The sequence below is a fragment of the Sinohyriopsis cumingii genome, chromosome 6, assembly GCF_028554795.1.
Source record: "Sinohyriopsis cumingii isolate HCF-2022 chromosome 6, ASM2855479v2, whole genome shotgun sequence".
In the NCBI taxonomy this organism is placed as follows: Eukaryota; Metazoa; Mollusca; class Bivalvia; order Unionida; family Unionidae; genus Sinohyriopsis; species Sinohyriopsis cumingii.
In genome coordinates, this window is record NC_142966.1 from 161854393 (window position 1) to 161872088 (window position 17696).

At 34.6% G+C, this 17696-nt stretch overlaps 1 protein-coding gene across 1 annotated transcript in view; it reads left to right on the top strand.

Annotated features, from left to right (window-relative positions):
• The window catches only part of LOC149798411 (receptor-type tyrosine-protein phosphatase epsilon-like), a 111738-nt gene that overhangs the window by 78794 nt on the left and 15248 nt on the right, over nucleotides 1–17696 (top strand). The window contains exons 8-17 of the mRNA XM_089963609.1: nucleotides 7336–7447; nucleotides 8023–8123; nucleotides 8536–8762; nucleotides 9299–9386; nucleotides 14460–14533; nucleotides 15127–15163; nucleotides 15557–15654; nucleotides 16062–16187; nucleotides 16736–16878; nucleotides 17480–17615. Coding sequence (XP_089819735.1) covers nucleotides 7336–7447; nucleotides 8023–8123; nucleotides 8536–8762; nucleotides 9299–9386; nucleotides 14460–14533; nucleotides 15127–15163; nucleotides 15557–15654; nucleotides 16062–16187; nucleotides 16736–16878; nucleotides 17480–17615 — 1142 coding nt within the window. The remainder of the gene's footprint in view (nucleotides 1–7335; nucleotides 7448–8022; nucleotides 8124–8535; nucleotides 8763–9298; nucleotides 9387–14459; nucleotides 14534–15126; nucleotides 15164–15556; nucleotides 15655–16061; nucleotides 16188–16735; nucleotides 16879–17479; nucleotides 17616–17696) is intronic.

A 17696-nucleotide genomic window follows, 5' to 3' on the forward strand; every position in this document is an offset into this window, starting at 1 on the left:
AATTTTCATACCAACAGCCACATGAAAAGAATGAATTATAAAAGCTCTTATGTTACTTTGAGTACCTTGAAAACGCAAAATGATTATTTGATAAAGAATGATTTGTTGAGCCAGGCAACAGTCAAGAGTTCACCGTGTATTCTTAGGCCAAAACTAGCAATACCTTCCGTATTTCCACTCACATAATTTTAATAACTTAATTCAACTCCGTATTAAATTGTCAACCTTTGTGTCAACCATTAGAGGTATACCACTGTGTATTGCATTATTCAATGCCCAATCAGTAGGACCACCGTAAGAGCGCACAGACATAGTTAATTTTATCAACTATCAGAATATCTACGTCTTTTTCCTGACGGAAACATGGCTAAAGACATCAAGCGATAACCCCATGCGCGCGGATTTAACACCCAACGGTTAATATATCAAGTTGTTCCCCCGCCACTCTCGCTTAGATGGAATTGCTGTCATCACAAAGAACTCCATGCTCAAACGTCTTAACCACACCACAATCTTCAGTTTCTACCAATTATCATTTACACTAGTCCAAACCACACTCACTTTGGAACAAAGGTCATTCCATTTTTTGTCCCACTACCACCCTCCTCCTAGCAGAGGAAACAAGCTAACCCAATCGCCCGTTTTTTGGAGCAGTTTTCGAATCTCCTGGAGTATAGACGTTCGATAGGTGGAAACCTGATTATTCTTGGAGATTTCAGCTTTCACTTTGACTCTCCTTGAAACCATTACACATCAAAACTACTAGATTCAGTTAATGTTTTGAACCTCAAACAGTCCGTTAACTAGCCAACCCATAAACATGGTCACATTTCAGAGTGGATTCTTTATAGACCTGATGATAATATTATTCTGTCATCCCTGGTATCCCACGAACTTGCATCAGATCACATCTGCATTATATGCCATCTTGACGTATCAGTAACTAATCATCCACCTTTATTTGCTACAAAGAGAAATCTCCTTATTATAAATAGAACCAAACTAATGCATGACATCCAAGCAAACCTAACAACATTCTTACCTCCTACAACAGAATAACTAGATAACTGCCTGCGTTCATTGCTCGACAAACAGTGCAGAGTAGCAATTCAAAAGTGTTCTCCGTGGTTTGGTAGTGTTGTGGACCAGATTTGTACTGCTAAAAGAGACACCCGTAAAAGTGAGAGGCTTTGGCTTTCCACCAGAATCACTATTCATAAGCAAATATATGAAGCCGCTAAGAATAACATCACAAACATAGTCCATGCAGCGAAATCATGGACGATCATGGAAAGTTTCAGCTGCAAAGACCTCTTCGACATTACTAACAAGCTAATGTTAAGGAACTAATGTACACCGCTTCTCTCCACTCAACCTTCCGGACCTCTTTGCAACTTTTTTCAGTGACAATGTACAAACCGTTATAAATAAGCCTGACAACATAATTTCAATTGACTCTTCATCACCATACAGTTGCGATACAGAATTTCAGCGGCAACCATTAGAAGTATTTGAACCTGTCTCTATTTATTTAGTACGTACAATCGTGACGAAGGGTGCAACAACGTCATGTGAACTTGATCCAATTCCAACATCACTGCTGCTTGAGTGCTTAGATCCAGCATTGTCTGGTGTTATTAATACCTCTCTCTCATCCGCGAAATTACCATCATTTGTCCAATCTGCCATTGTAAAGCCTCTGCTGAAGAAACCAACACTCGAACATAACGATTTAAAGAACTACCGCCCAGATTCTAATCTCCCATTCATATACAAAATCTTAGAAAACGTTGTTCTATCCCAACATGTATCTCATCTCAATTTAAACAGTCTTCGTAGCATTGTACAGCCTGGATATCGACCCTTAATTAAGTTCTCCCTGCTTTTGATAGCGGAAATATTACATTTATCACCCTCCTCAGGATACAGCCTTACCGTGGTTCACGTCCTTCTTGCCTAACAGGACACAACTTTTGTCTGCAAATGGAATACACACCAGCCCAGTTGATCGATGTTGCATTGTTCCAGATGGGGTCTGTTCTTGGTCCTGTTCTCTTCATTATGTACACTCAGCCGCTCTCAAGTGTCTTAGATTGATATCCAGTATCTCACCAATTGCACGCTGATGACACCAAAATATACAAATCTAGCCACCCAGCTGAAGTTGATGCTATTATCCAAGGTGTAAAGAGGTATATTTCTGATGTCTGCAGATGAATGATAATACAACAGAGGCCAGTCTGATCACAACACAAAGACTTTCACATTCACATCCTTTACCCCAAACAATAAATATCAGCAACACTAACATTAAATTCACGCAGTCGCTATGAAACCAAGGTGTTACTCTGGACAGTACTTGACATGAACATATGCAAGGCCTCATATCTTCAGCTGATACGCATCAGCTCCATTCGCAAATATCTTTCAGATGATGCCACTAAAACACTTGTGTTCAATAGAACTTTCAAGGCTGGACTTTTGTAACTCAATTATGCCTGGTTCGTCTCAATATCTACTCCAGAATCTTCAAAAGGTTCAAAGCACAGATGCTAGGATCCTCTTTAGAGTGCCACGACCAAAGTACATCTGTCTACTCCTCTGTACCCTACACTGGATATCCATGCGATCCAGAATCAAACACAAAATGTGTTTTCTGTGATACGTTTCATTGACAGACCATAGTCCAACATACCCATCCGGCCTCATCCACGGGTACACAGCAGCAAGATACTTACGCTCCTCTTCTGACAATCGTATACTCAGTATTCCCACTATGAAAACAGTCATATGGACAACGTTCTTTTGCATACCAAGGGCAAGCAACGTGGAACGAATTGCCGACTGAACATAGACACAAAAACACAGTGATCCCATTCAAGAGTGCTCTTAAAACTCACCTATTTCGACTGCAAGAACAAACGTACAGACCTAATAACGTTTGCTACCTGAAATATTTTCAGCATCCTTTTATATTTTCTAATTTCATGCTGTTTGTATTTTGTAATTATGTCATTTATATATGTTTGTTTATGTTATTGGTGTTGTCTAATGTTGTAAAGCGCTTAGAGCTTCTAAAGATTAGGCGCTATACAAAGTCCTCATTATTATTTATTATTATTACTACAAACAAATGAAAAGTGTTACCAAAACAGATTCATTTTAATACCAAAAATAGATGACTTCAAAAGGGTATTGGTATATGCCACATACGGTTAGAGCAAAACAAATTTCGACCTTTCATAACTCCGTTTGGAATCTATCAATATAAAAAGACGCCATTTGCTATGAAAATATCTACCTCGACACTCCAGCGTTTAATGACCATGGTAGCATAGTTTATATATGTAGGTGATGCTTGCATTGATGACCTCAACGAGACCTGGAATGATCACCTGGAAAGTATCCAGAATTTCGTTGCATGACCGAGTGGGGCAAATTTGACAATTATTTTACATAAAAGTGAATTTATCTTTGCTTGTGTTACATTTTAAGACATCTTTCTATGCATGGTTAAGTTCAACCACTAGAATCTATTGTTAAAGATATCACTGAATTCTCAATGCCTATCAATAAAAGGCAAGTGGTGCAATTTTTGGGCTTGCAGCACATTACCGGAAACTTTGCTCAAAATATTTTCATAATTGCTGATACTTTGATGAATTTCTTATGTAAGAAAATCAAGTTTGATTGGTAAAAGAAATTAGGAGGCTCTCGATACTTTAAACATTGCACAGGTTATTTCAGCTCCAGATATCAACCAATAATTTAACATAATATGTTCGTACAAGTATTTCTTTAAAAAATATAAAATATGAACCAGGAAAACAATTCAACTATTGAGCATGATTGCTCGGCTTGAAATTTGGCATTACAGAGATTTGAAGTGTATATTAATTTATCTCATTTTCTGATTCTTGCATTCAGGGACTAAAATCACCTCAATTTTATCAGCATCCATTAACGAGAAGTTAGTCCCATATCCCTTGTTTGTTTCCGTGCAAGGACTTATTTTATGTTCTTTTTGTTAATAAGTGTTTACTTGTTTTTTTGTATATGTGTAGAGATAAGTGTTTGTCCATAAATAACTACAATTTAACATTGCATATCTCCTTTCCCTCTGTTGCATTTATACGTGCATATGTGAAGTTGGATAGTAAGCATGAATGCTGTATTATACTTGTATATATTAGTGACAATAATGTACATCTCCTTTGCGTCTGTCTTTAAGGATAGTGTGGGTCTGTACGAATATGTGCTAGTCATCACAACTCTGCACATACTTTAAACTCCCGTATATATCAAACTTACCGCTAAATTTCTTTACAAAATAGTAAGATATCCAATTTATTATTTTTAAGTGCTTTATTATTTAATTTAACATTTGTCATATCTTTATCCTTTTACGATGTCTTAAATTGTTCAGACTGTTTTAACATTGGTTAAGTTCCTTATTAATTTATAATTAATATTTTCTGTCATTTTCAGTCTACACAAACTATATGTCAGCTATGAATTTTAGTATTAAGTTTAGTTTGGACCAAAGTTGTACATATATAATATTTTGGAGTCTCGGGGGATGTCATTTAAAGTCAGCATAAGTAACGGGATTTTAGTGTAAATTTTAGAGATCGGTCATTTCACTGAAATAGGCGTGTTATTTTAATTTTCTGTAATTCTTTTACAGCTTTGCAGTTTTGGTAATACTTTTAGTCAGACCATATTTTAAATATAGCATTCCAGAATTTTTAAGTCTCTTTAAATTTCTCTTTTATTTTCGGTATTTCGCTGTGTCTTTTATTCACTGATTTCAACAAAATATTCCAGTTACTGTTAGAATCTGTTAAATGTGTTGCCATTTTTTAAGGGTTTGTATTATTTTTCTTCTAGGTCATATATTTAACATAAGATTCTGGCTTTCTGCTATAATTTGTGTTGAACGCTTTTAGTAACAGCTTTTATAATGGTATGTAAGACTCTTCGTTGTTTAGCATATGTTGATGCTTGTCAGTAGAACGGGGTGTTAGTAGGTGCGGGTAATTGTCGTTAAGAATATTATAGTAAAATTAGCTTCAGCTATAATTGTTTTTGGCTGGTCGGTATGTACCGGTGATGGTCTGTATGTGTGGGTAAGAGAGAGCACAACTAGGCATTGGTCAATAAGGGTGGAACTATCTCAGCAACGCCACGCGACATCCTCCATTTTACAAAGAGCATAGACATTAGAATGGTCTTAAGTTAGATTTCCATACGGCCTGAAAGTATCCCCAAATTATAAGTCCCCCAATTATAAATTCAAAACGTCTGAAAGTGTCTCGGAATGTTCAGTTCGCGTCTTTTCTCATACAGTCCCTTTGTGCTCATACTATTGAGACCCACACTATCGAATTATCATTTTCCCCACGTCGACCCAAAATAATAATCCTATGCACATTTTTTAGAAATGGCCGCGTAATGTTCAGTGCCATATTACCATCGTGTCCCCATAAATACCATATAACAAATTATAAACGAGTTTTACTTTTGCAATTATATATCATTTGTTAAATTTATATTTTATGTCTGCTCTGACAGTACTTTACTTCTTTATTGCATAAGTGTACAATATCATACATCATACTCTACATTCTACACCGAGTAATGATTACTTGTGCATGCAATAAGATCATATTGTTTAACGTCTTTCTCTCAATTTTATATTAGTCTATTTCAATTCAATAAAGATGACCACGGTCTTTCCTACTGACTGTTACACTTTGTGTGCCATATATTTGTTTTCAAACATCGATTACACTGGCATATGTACCTCAAAATATGTTTATTGTGTATTTATTATATACTAATAAGTATCTAATATATACGACTGATATCTCTAGAACTATAAACATTTGTAGGAAGTTGTACTTTCATGGTTATCTTTTGCACACCTATTAGGTACCGTCTATTTATGTTGTTTCAGATAATTGTTTATCTTTGCAACATTTGTATATAGGTTTCATGGCATATTTGCAGTGATATTTCATTTAATTATTCCTCGCTGAAGCTATGCAATTAATACTACATGTAACACACATGTTCGTACATTTCATTAATGGTTTCCTCTCTCATTAGTACTATGTTAAGTGGTTTTTCATTGATGGAGAGGGCCTTATCTAAGTTGTACAGCTTCTTGCACAACCACATTTGCTTGTTTAAAATATCTATAAGATATGCCTTACCAAACTCGTTTGATGCATTAACTAGGTGAACTTAAAATGGTTAAAGTGCCTGAACATAAAATAACAGAAATGCAACAACTTCATGTCATCCACTTATTTTCTACCACTGAAAATTATTATGCAAATAAGTCGGGGAACAAAGTTATTTGTTTTGGAAAGGTCTCAAGATAGCACATACTATGGACAAAAATAATATATTTTCCAATAATATGACTTGGATCATGGAGAGAAAAACAAAACCTATAGTACGTACAAATACAATAAGAAGTGGCATTCATTATTTCTTTTCTTTAAAACAAGTTTGCAACAAAGATCATGTGATTTATAAAAAGCGCATTTTTGTTTGATCTATGTTTCAGTTACTTAACACTTGACAAGTAAATAATATTAACGAATGACTCAAGGCAAACTTAGAGAATAGTACCTGCATTCCTGAGAAATTAAAATTCGCTGTATGTACCTAGCAATAACACACATAACAAATGTTGATAGATGAATCGTTTAAGTTTGAAATAATATCATCATGCATTCTTCTTTACAATATCTGAAATGGACATATGAATTACAGATCATAGGTAACCCATTGTGTTATTTGTATGTTCTTCGTTCAGCTGTACATATTTATAATCATACCATTCAGATAAAGATTAAATGTTACCTCTCTTAGGATGCATGATATGTTAAAAGCAAACGATTACATACATATTAATAAATCTTATTATAGTACATGCTCGAAAAGGAAACGTTCTACTGACATTTGCTTTATTTCAATAATTTTTAAACATCATTAAAATGATTCCTACGAAGACTTTGCTTCTAGCGCCGATGTGACTTTCCAAGGTACATTCGTGCCGTCGAATCAAGACCTCAAAACCTGTTTGATGATTCGAATCAGGCACGAAGGCAGTTTATATATGTACTACAGACCAGCTTTAAAACCAAAACTGATGACGTATTAGATTAACTACATTTATAGATGTAAACTTATAGCCTAATTTCGTATGTGATATCATAAAAGCGATGAGTAAATGTTTATATAAATATAATAGTTATGTTGGTGTGTATTCTGAAGCTTGCGTAGATATACGTTTTATAGTGATTATGTTCATTTTTTCAGGTTCGGAAAAGTTAGAACAAACAGGTGTCGATGTTGATCTTGTTGGAGGATCTGCCGGTTCTGGCATTGCCGTAGTCGCTTTAATTGTCGTTGTAATTATTGTTGTCAGACGGTGAGATTTGATGGTTTAACTGCAAATACATAAATATTTAATCGACAATATTATCTCTTTTTAAAGCAGTTAGAGGAAAGTCAAAGGAATATTGCAAATATTTGTTTTTCTTATATAAGGGGATTGGTGTAAAGGTAAAATACTAGAAAATAAATTTTTTATTTCATTGCATAACAAGAATATTAATTTAGAAACTGGCTTTATATCAATTGTTCAGAATTTTAATCAAATGATATATATACATATATATATATATATATGTGTGTGTGTGTGTGTGTGTGTGTGTGTGTGTGTGTGTGTGTGTAGGTATGTGTGTATATATGTGTGTGTATGTGTGTGCTGTTCCAACTTAATGCTTATCTATGTCAATATTGTCAGACATTACCATTTTATTTTTGGTTATACAATAATAGGTTGAAATAATTGATCACCTTACGCTTGAAATCCAAGGCCTGAATCATCAACATTCATCGATTATAATGCGTTTTCAAATACACTTTACTATTTAATCACGTCATGGTATGTACTGGTTGACATGTGCGTATTGAATGATACAGTTCCGTTGAATTTCGCAGGAGGCGCAAAACTCCACTATCTTATCCATCAACGGGGAATGAATTGTCTAATAAGAAGGAAGATGTCGTTGTTTATGAGAATCCATCGAACTTCAGTATAGGTTAGTCCTTGCTTTCATAAATATCGATATAAATGTTATCTTTAGAAAAGCAATCATTTATGTTAAATTGATTTATTATCAAAAACAATGTCATCATTTTCAGCAACACGTTTCCGAATTGCTTTCAATCTTATAATTTCATTTCTCCATAATAAAAAAACTTTCTTTGATGTGTCTGACTTGTAGTTCTGTTTTGGTTCTATTTGATATGTACTGAATTTCGCACAAATGGGCAAAGAGGTTACGATGTTATATATATCTCCGTTTGAATTCAGATATATGAGATCGACGTTTTTATTATCATTTTTTAAATTATTTGACATATATATATATATTTTGAGAGTAAACTAGCGCGAATAATGTTTAAGGCGTTCATCTCTGGTTTTGGTTTTCTCTCTCTGTGTACGTTAAGACAGTGATATGGTGACAGTCGCAGAAGAAAGAACTGAAACTAAAGCAAGTACGAGCACGACAACACAAAAAGATGGGGAAAGAGATATCAAACTAAATAATGAAGATAGTGAAACATACTATAACTTAGGACATGAGTTGCAGAATGGATCTATACCATTGTCAAGACTCTGGGATTATGTCCAGGAGAATTTTCTGGATGATACATATTTTACGGAAGAGTTTGAGGTATGACTAACCTAAACGTAATCTAAATAACTCGACATCTTGAAACAATTGAATGCTGGTATCATATTCTTATAAACGAACGCGTGACTGAGTTGTTCTAAAATGTATCTGATGTAAAGTGTGCACAGAGAATGTCCCTGTTGTTGGTCGGATCCAACTCAGTTTTGCCTCTGATAGAACTGTGGATTAGTACAAGAATTCTTTAACCTATAGTGAGAATTCTAGCATCGCACTTTAATGCGTTACTTTTTTTAATGGACGTAAAAGCATAAACACGTTTGCAAGTAACGTTGAAGAACGTAAACATGTTTAATTTTGTTTGATATTAAATTGTCATCGCCTCTAAAGTCTGCATATATTTCACCTGTATGTAATGATCCAAAGGTTAAATACTCTTTTCATCATCCCTTTTCTGGAACTATATAATTACTAAAAAACTTACTAATGTTATTATTGTATATTGTATTTATAATTTGTTTAGTTTTTATGTTAAATAATGCTACAAAAGTAACGTATAATATATGTTTTTTATCAAGAAATTGCCATCCGGCCCACAGCTTCCAATGACTGTTGCTCTTCGATCTCAAAACAGGAATAAAAATAGATACAAACAGCTGTATCCATGTAAGTATGGGTTGGCAGTATAATTTCCAAAGTAATTTTGGTAATCCATCCGTCAAAGTATAATAGAATAAATTTCCTGTAATCGTTATAAAGTAAATTACTATCTAAACTCTAGGTCTTACATAAAAAAAGAACAGATAAAAAAAACACGGATTGTAAATTCAACAAATAATTTATATCGCTAGGATACAAAGTCAGAATGTAAAAATAACTTTTCGAACTGTGAATTAAATCCCAAATAATCATAGAACTTCTAACACAAGCCCTGATTGACAAAGTTCTGAATAAACGTTAGTGATGTTTCAACATAAATCCAACTCTGAAAGTGATGATATGCCTGTGATATCCTGATGTATTATGACGTCTCAACAGTCTTTTGTTGAAACACAGTAATATAATCCAAGAATATGTCATCATTTGAATTTCACTATAATTCCAAGTCTTTCTATCCGAGCATTTTATTATGGAACTCTTTATATTTCGGGAGAAGAATACTTTTGAAATTAAATAATTTAAGTCCAAAAACAAATCTAACACAAAAAAAAACAACTTGATTCGGCTCAGATGTTATCGCACGAATGACTGATTTTGTACTAAACATTATTGATATATAAAGAACTAAACATAAAAGAATAACCAGGATGAGAGACAAGAGTTCATAGGTCTGTAAGAAACATAGTCATAATTAGAAGGACTGTATAAAAGCATTCGACAAACATCACGTATACCAGGTATAGCTATGTGAACATTACCAATGTCCTTGACTCATCTTAAGATAATATCCTAATATTTGCCCTTCACTCAGAAAAAAGTACACATTGCTGTTTACAAAACTGTCAGTGATGTTGGAGAACGTCAACTACTAGATACAACTTCACATCACCGAGAGCGTATAGTGAAGATAAAATACGAACCAACGAACTATGCAACTTAAATATACATAAATCCACACATTCTTTGTAGATAATATTTTAGAACACCATCGTCACGCAACAATTACGTGGTAATCATTTATTTTTAGAATGCTTCAACCTACACAATAATAATAATAATAATAATAATAATAATAATGATAATAATAATGAGCACTTTGTATAGCGCCTAATCTTTAGAGCTCTAAGCGCTTTACAACATTATACAACACCTATAAGATAAAAAACATTTAATAATATTATTACAAAAACAAACAACAAGAAATTAGAAAAACATTAAAAAATAAAAAACATGCTGAGAATAGTTCAGGTAGCAAACATTATTAGGTCTTTGAATTTGTTCTTGCAGTCGAAATAAGTGAGTTTTGAGAGCCCTCTTGAATGTGATCACTGTGTCTTCGTGTCTAAGTTCAGTGAGCAATTCATTCCACGTTGCGGGGCCCTGGTATTCAAACGAACGGTGTCCATATGCCATTGTTTTCATAGTGGGGATAATGAGTATACGATTGTGAGATGAGGAGCGTAAGTATCTTGCTGGTGTATACACATGGGTGAGATCGGATAGGTATGTTGGACTAGAGTCCGACAGTGAAACATATCACAGAGAACAAATTTTGTGTTTGATTCTGGATCGCATGCATAGCCAGTGTAGGGTATATAGCAGCGGGGAAGTGTGCTCTGATTGTGGTACTCTAAGTATGATCCGAGCAGCTGTATTTTGAACTTTTTTATAGTTTCTGGAGTAGATATTGAGATGAACCAGACAGAATTGAGTTACAATAGTCCAGTCTTGAAAGTACTAATGAACACATAAGTGTTTTAGTGGCATCAACAGAAAGATATTTACGAATTGAGCTGATGCGTCTCAGTTCAAGATATGCAGCCTTGCATATGTTCATGACATGTTGGTGCAATGTGAGAGTACTGTCCAGAGTAATACCTATGTTTCGTACTGATTGTGTGAATTTATTGTTGGCGTTGCTGATATTTATTGTTTGACGTAACGATGTGAACGAGAAAATCTTTGTGTTGTGATCAGAATGGCCTCAGCTTTATCATCATTCATCTGCAGCTTGTTACATGTCATCCATGATTTCACATCAGAAATGCACCTCTCTACACCAAGGATGGTAGCATCAACTTCAGTTGGGTGGCTAGATTTGTATATTTGGATCTGATAATCGTTCAGTTGGTGAGACACTGGATGGTGATCTATGACACTTGAGAGCGATGAGTGTACAGAATGAAGAGAACAGGTCCAAGAACAGACCCCTGTGGAACACCACAACATAGATCAACTGGGCGGGAGTGTATTCCATTTGCAGATATAATGTGTGTCCTGTTGACCAAGTAGGACTTGAACCACAGTAAGGCTGTATTATGAATGCCAAATGCATGCTGGAGACGGTAAAGTAATATATCATGGTTTATTGTGTCAAATGCTGCAGATAAATAAAGGAGAGTGAGGACTGTAATCTTTCCGCTATCCAACGCAGTCCTGTGACAAGGGCGATATGCAGATTGTACATTGCCAAAAAGACTGTTTGAATTTAGATGAAATACAAGCTGGGATAGAACAACCTTTTCTAAGATTTTGTATATGAATGGAAGATTAGAAACTGGGAGGTAGTTCTTTAAATCGTTATGGTCTAGTTTTGGTTTCTTCAGCAGAGGCTTTACAATGGCAGTTTTGACAAGATGATAGGAATTCCCCGGATGAGAGAGAGGTATTAATAACATCAGTTGGTGAAGACAATACTGGATCTAAGCACTCAAGCAGCAGTGATGTTGGAATTGGATCAAGTTCACATGACTTTGGTGCACTCTTCATAAGGATTGTACGTACGAAATCCATAGAGACAGGTTCAGATGCTGCTAACGGTTCCGCTCAAATTCTGTATCCCAACTGTATGGTCACGACGAGTCAATTGAAATTGTGGTGTCAAGCTTATCTCTAATGGTTTGTACTTTGCCACGGAAGAAATTTGCAAATATGTCAGGAAGGTCGACTGGAGAGAAGGTAGTTGGAAGTGGTGATGATTTGTTCCTTGACATTAACTGGTTAGTGATCTCGAAGAGCCCTTTGCAGCTGGAACTTTCCATAATCTTAGTAATGTAGTGGGCTGATTTCGCTGCATGCACTATAGTTGTGACATTCTTCTTAGACTTCGTAGATTTGCTTATGAATAGTGAGTCTGGTGGAAAGCCAGAGCCTATCAGCTTTACGGCGGTCTCTTTTAGCAATGCGAAGCTGGTCCCTAACACTTTTTAATTGATACTCTGCACTTGGTAGCTGGGGCATGTTTGTCAAGCAATGAACGCAGACAGTTATCGAGTTGTTCTGCGGTAGGAGGTAAGCAAGTTGTTAGGTTAGCTTGGATGTCGTGAATTAGTTTGATTCTATTTATCATACGGAGGTTTCTCTCAGTAATATATAAAGGTGGAGGGTTAGGGACTGATACGTCAGGATGGAATATAACACAGCGGTGATCTGACGCAAGGTCACGGGATACCAGGGAGGATCGTAGAATGTTATCAGTCTATTAAGAATCCAGTCTAAAATGTGACCATGTTTATGGGTGGGTTGGTTAACCGACTGTTTGAGGTTGAAAACATTAATGGAATCTATGAGTTTTGATGTATTTGAGTTTCCGGGACAGTCAAAGTGAAAATTGAAATCTCCAAGAATAATCAGGTTGTTCCTATAGAATTTCCATTGTGCAGGAAATTCGGAGACTGCTGCAAAAAGAGAGTCAGTCAGCTTGTTTTTCTACTAGGAGGAGGGCGGTATATGCGGAAACAATGTAATGACTTTGCTCCATTGTGAGTGTGGTTTGGACTAGTTCAAACGATGTGTGGTCGAAACTGAATGTTGTGGTGTAGTTAAGACGTTTTATCATGGAGTTATTTGTAATGCAGCAATTCCACCTCCGCGAGAATTACGGGGGAATGACTTGATGGTGTAACCAGTAGGTGTTACATCAGTACACTTGAGTTCATCGCCTGATGATTTTAGCCAGGTTTCTGTCGCGAAAAATATGTCAACATTTTGGTCGTTGATACTTACTGGGCATTGAACAATGCAATGCGCAGAGGTATCTCTTGGATAGTTGACACAAAGGTTGACGAAGTAATAGGGATTTGAATTAGGTTATCTAAATTAACGGTCGAATTTTTTAAATGGTTGTGCCGAAATAAGGGAGATAACTGGGATTCTTCTTCCTGTTCTTTGAGAAGAGGAAGGAACACAAATTATGCATTGTCAACAGTAGACTATATTCATAATTTTATCATCTGAAAAGTAAATATTCTTGATAAATTATAAATAAACGTAAAAGAAAGGTTGGTATCTAGTAACAACTGCACTTTAATGATCACGTATGATGATTATGAATAAAAGGACATGTAGTAAAACAATTGGAACATTAACACCTAGCTGGCATACCAAGTAAAGAAATCTATGGAAATGTTTCGGACGAATACATTTTGTAATTGTAATGCAATTTACAAATACGTAACAAATACATTAAGTTATCGAATCAACTGTAATTTGAAATTATCTGTCACTGTTGACTGAAGTCATTTTCAGGAAACACACCGGAACACATAATTGATGATATCGTGCAGAAATATTCGTTTATCACTTTGCATGAGCCTGCGTCAGTCAATGATGATGCTATCTTTTTCTACAGAAAAAAGGCTATAACTCAGAATGTCATCAATATCAAATTCAGTTCTCAAAAACATCCTGACATGATTATAAAGGAATGAAAAATAAATTACAATAAATCAAACACAAATTATTCTGCGATAAACTTGCTATTATTCAATGATGTATAACATTTGAACCCATCTCGTAGTTATTGGTAATATCAATAATTTTTAACAGCCTCGAAATAACTTAGATGTAAGCTTATTTTAAAAAGAAAGCCAATCAGTAAATTTTACTAATTGATTAAATTATTGGTTTTGCATTCTGAATCATAACGAGACTTGTGAAGAACGAATTATTGTAATTTGACACTCTGTGATTTTATTCCCGTGCTAATTATATTAATCTGAGAAATTGTAATATGAATAATTAAATAAAACTGAGGTCTAAATTATTCCAAACTCATATTTGTTCTATTTCTGGCTTCAGATGACGTAAACCGTGTTCTACTTAATCCAATGGGTAATGATGACAGTGACTACATCAATGCATCTTTTGTTGACGTGAGTGTTTTACACCATCGCAACAAAAACCTTTAGATAACTGATGTTGACACATGGTTATATTACATTGCTTTTGCAACAATCTCCTGATCCAAAAACGAAACTGACGTAGTTTTGGATATTTATAAATATAGTGCTACTGGTATACGAACAAAATTGATGGAATATTTGTAAACTCATATTATCATCTTATTTTTTATTCTTTGTAACCATTCTCGCTCATATGATGATTAACAAAACTATTTTTTAATTGTGTTTTTTTTTTTAATATTTCTATTGTAATCTTTCGTGGCAAAATACTTTAATTAAATGATCTCGATTAATATCTACGGTTTGTATTGAGACGGAAAGCGCAAGTACACATGTACTATTCTATTATAAAATGTCTTACCCATTTTTCTTCATCTATGCTTTCACTTCTATATTTTAGTACTACACCTACTACTACTACTATTACTAGTATAACTATTTCTAGTACCATGCCCCTAACGTTGCCTCCAAAAATTATTTATTTTTTGTTGTTGTATTTATTATTATTATTATTATTATTATTATTATTATTATTATTATTATTATTATTATTATTATTGTAGGGCTATTCCGGTCCAAAGATGTATATCGCTTCTCAAGGTATACAAACTCACATCTAACGTCTATGTATTCTTTAAACTTTACAATTTCAAAGGACACAATGTCATAATCATTGTAAGATATAAATGCATTTCTTAGTTATATGATTTTCAATTATTGTTTTATATGTTTATGGATTAAATTTTGTTGATATAACTTACATTAGTATGTTATAGACATATACTTTATTGTAAGTGGTTTTTGCTAAGGCCTTCAAGATACAGTGGCTAGATTTCGTGTGCGAAAGCCAGTATCCATTAACAGCGATATTTCGCCTCGGTGACTGAGATTATGCTCAATATATTTTAAACGTAATTCTTCAATTATGCTTTATTGTTTAGTATTGTAAAGTTACTGTACTGGTACAGGTACCTCTGGCATATTTTGTTGAAGGTACAACCAAAGATAACATCGATGATTTTTGGCGGATGCTGTGGCAATATGACGTGGAAAAGATAGTTATGCTCACGGGACTTGTGGAAGGTGGAAATGTACGTACACTGAAATGCATGCAAATTTATATAACATTACTGGATTGAAATGGACACGTGTAAGCTATTATACAATATAATAGTCCTCTCTCATTTTCATCAGCTACCTTCACCATGATTTTTTCTTTGATAGACCTTTTAGTGGATGTACCTTTCTAATTAGTTTTCACTTGTCCGGTATCGTTTTTCAAATATTTAGTGTCTGCATTTTAATAATATCATAACATTTTGTTTCTTTACCTTAAAATATTATGATTTTATTAAGCCAGTGATTGTTTTTGATTATAACAATCTGCATTTCTGCAGAGCTTGATCTCCTGGTGGTCGGTGTTTATGGTATTACGTGAGTTAGAGAAAAGAATTCTAATCACAATACCCATTTGGCTCGTTCTGTACACTTTTTATAGCAAAAGTGTGAATTATATTGGCCGGTGGAGGTGGGACAAAGTAGTGCATTTGGCAGCGTTGCTGTGAGACTGCTTGATACGGATTTGTTTGCTGACTACGACATGCGTACCTTGGAAATGACTGTTGTAAGTACAATTATAATTGCAGATATCAATATATAATTCAGATTACAAGCTCCTCGTGCAACGAGGTCAAAGAAGACATATGTATTTTTTATTCGTACTCATGATGATATCAACATTGTTTTAGTCAATTTATAAGATACAGTGTTTCAAATATATAGTCTGATCCATTTCTCCTAGAAATGTTTTAACGTTTGGCTATGAAAGATACAAAAGTTTGTTCATTTCATGTTCCCAATTTCTTGATATTGACTGAAATAAGGTAGGTAGGTCCTGTGTTATATTTATGCACTAGGTTAATTGTTGGTCCTAAAACGAGAATAAAAAGTAAACACAAATACAATAGAAAACAAATTCGGATAAGCGAGTATAAAAGAAAAACTGAAGATAAAAATGCAAAAAGACATACAACAAATTTGGTTGGTGCTGCGAGTTTCGAACACGGAACATTTTGTCTGGCAAGCGGGACACAGACAGAAAAAAGATAGATATGATTGTTTATATATTAGATGTGTGTGATTTTGCGATGTAGCTAATTTAATAATTTTCAGGGCATCCTGTCAAAGCGCTTGACTCAATTCCACTACACAGCGTGGCCAGACAAAGGTGTACCGAAGGCTGCTTCTTCTATTGTTCAGTTCTGGAGAAGTGTTAACAGAGTACCTACAACAAGACCAATCGTTGTCCACTGCAGGTGCAATACCTTATTATGTACTTGTATGCGTGTGTGTTTGCTTGTTTCTTGGAGGATTTTACGACCAACAGTTTTCCTTAACAATAGTGTCTCAATTGTTGAGCCCAAAACTGAATTAATTTTAGAATTATTCTGGTCACTGAAGCAACCTGGTACTTCGAAAAATAGAGTTTGTTTAAAGTGTATATAAAATATTTGGCTTATGGTTTGTTCCTAATTATTTTCGGCATTAATTCTTAATAATTTTGGTGTTAATTTATACCCCATTCTTCCTTAATATGATGATGTCATATTTGTACATTTTCACACATATGTTTCAGTCTCATAACGGACGTCTTGATTAATTACCCTGTCAGAATATTTTCTACCTTTTTAAAATGTGCACTGGTTGTTAGGAATAATCTGTCTGAAGTCACGTAGAAACGATTTCTTCATTTACCAGCTTATTGTCTCGTTCTAGTCTGTCTTGCAAACATTTTTATATCAATTCAGACGCTCAGTTACTGCGATAAAAGATGACATAATAGCTCACTGAAGCAGAAACAGCGTTCTTACGTTAATTTTGTCATGGCCAATTTAGCTTAGTTCATCTTTCATTTAGTGCAGGAATCGGTCGGACTGGAACATATATAGCACTGGACTACCTGGCAAACCAAGCGAAGGTGGAAGGACTTGTGAATGTGTTGGCATGTGTATCGAACCTGCGACGTCAAAGAGTGAATTTAGTGCAAACAAAGGTCATAATACCAATATTGGTATCCATACTCTTAAGGCAACATAAAATTCTGATCATAAAGAATAATATGTATCTCTATGAA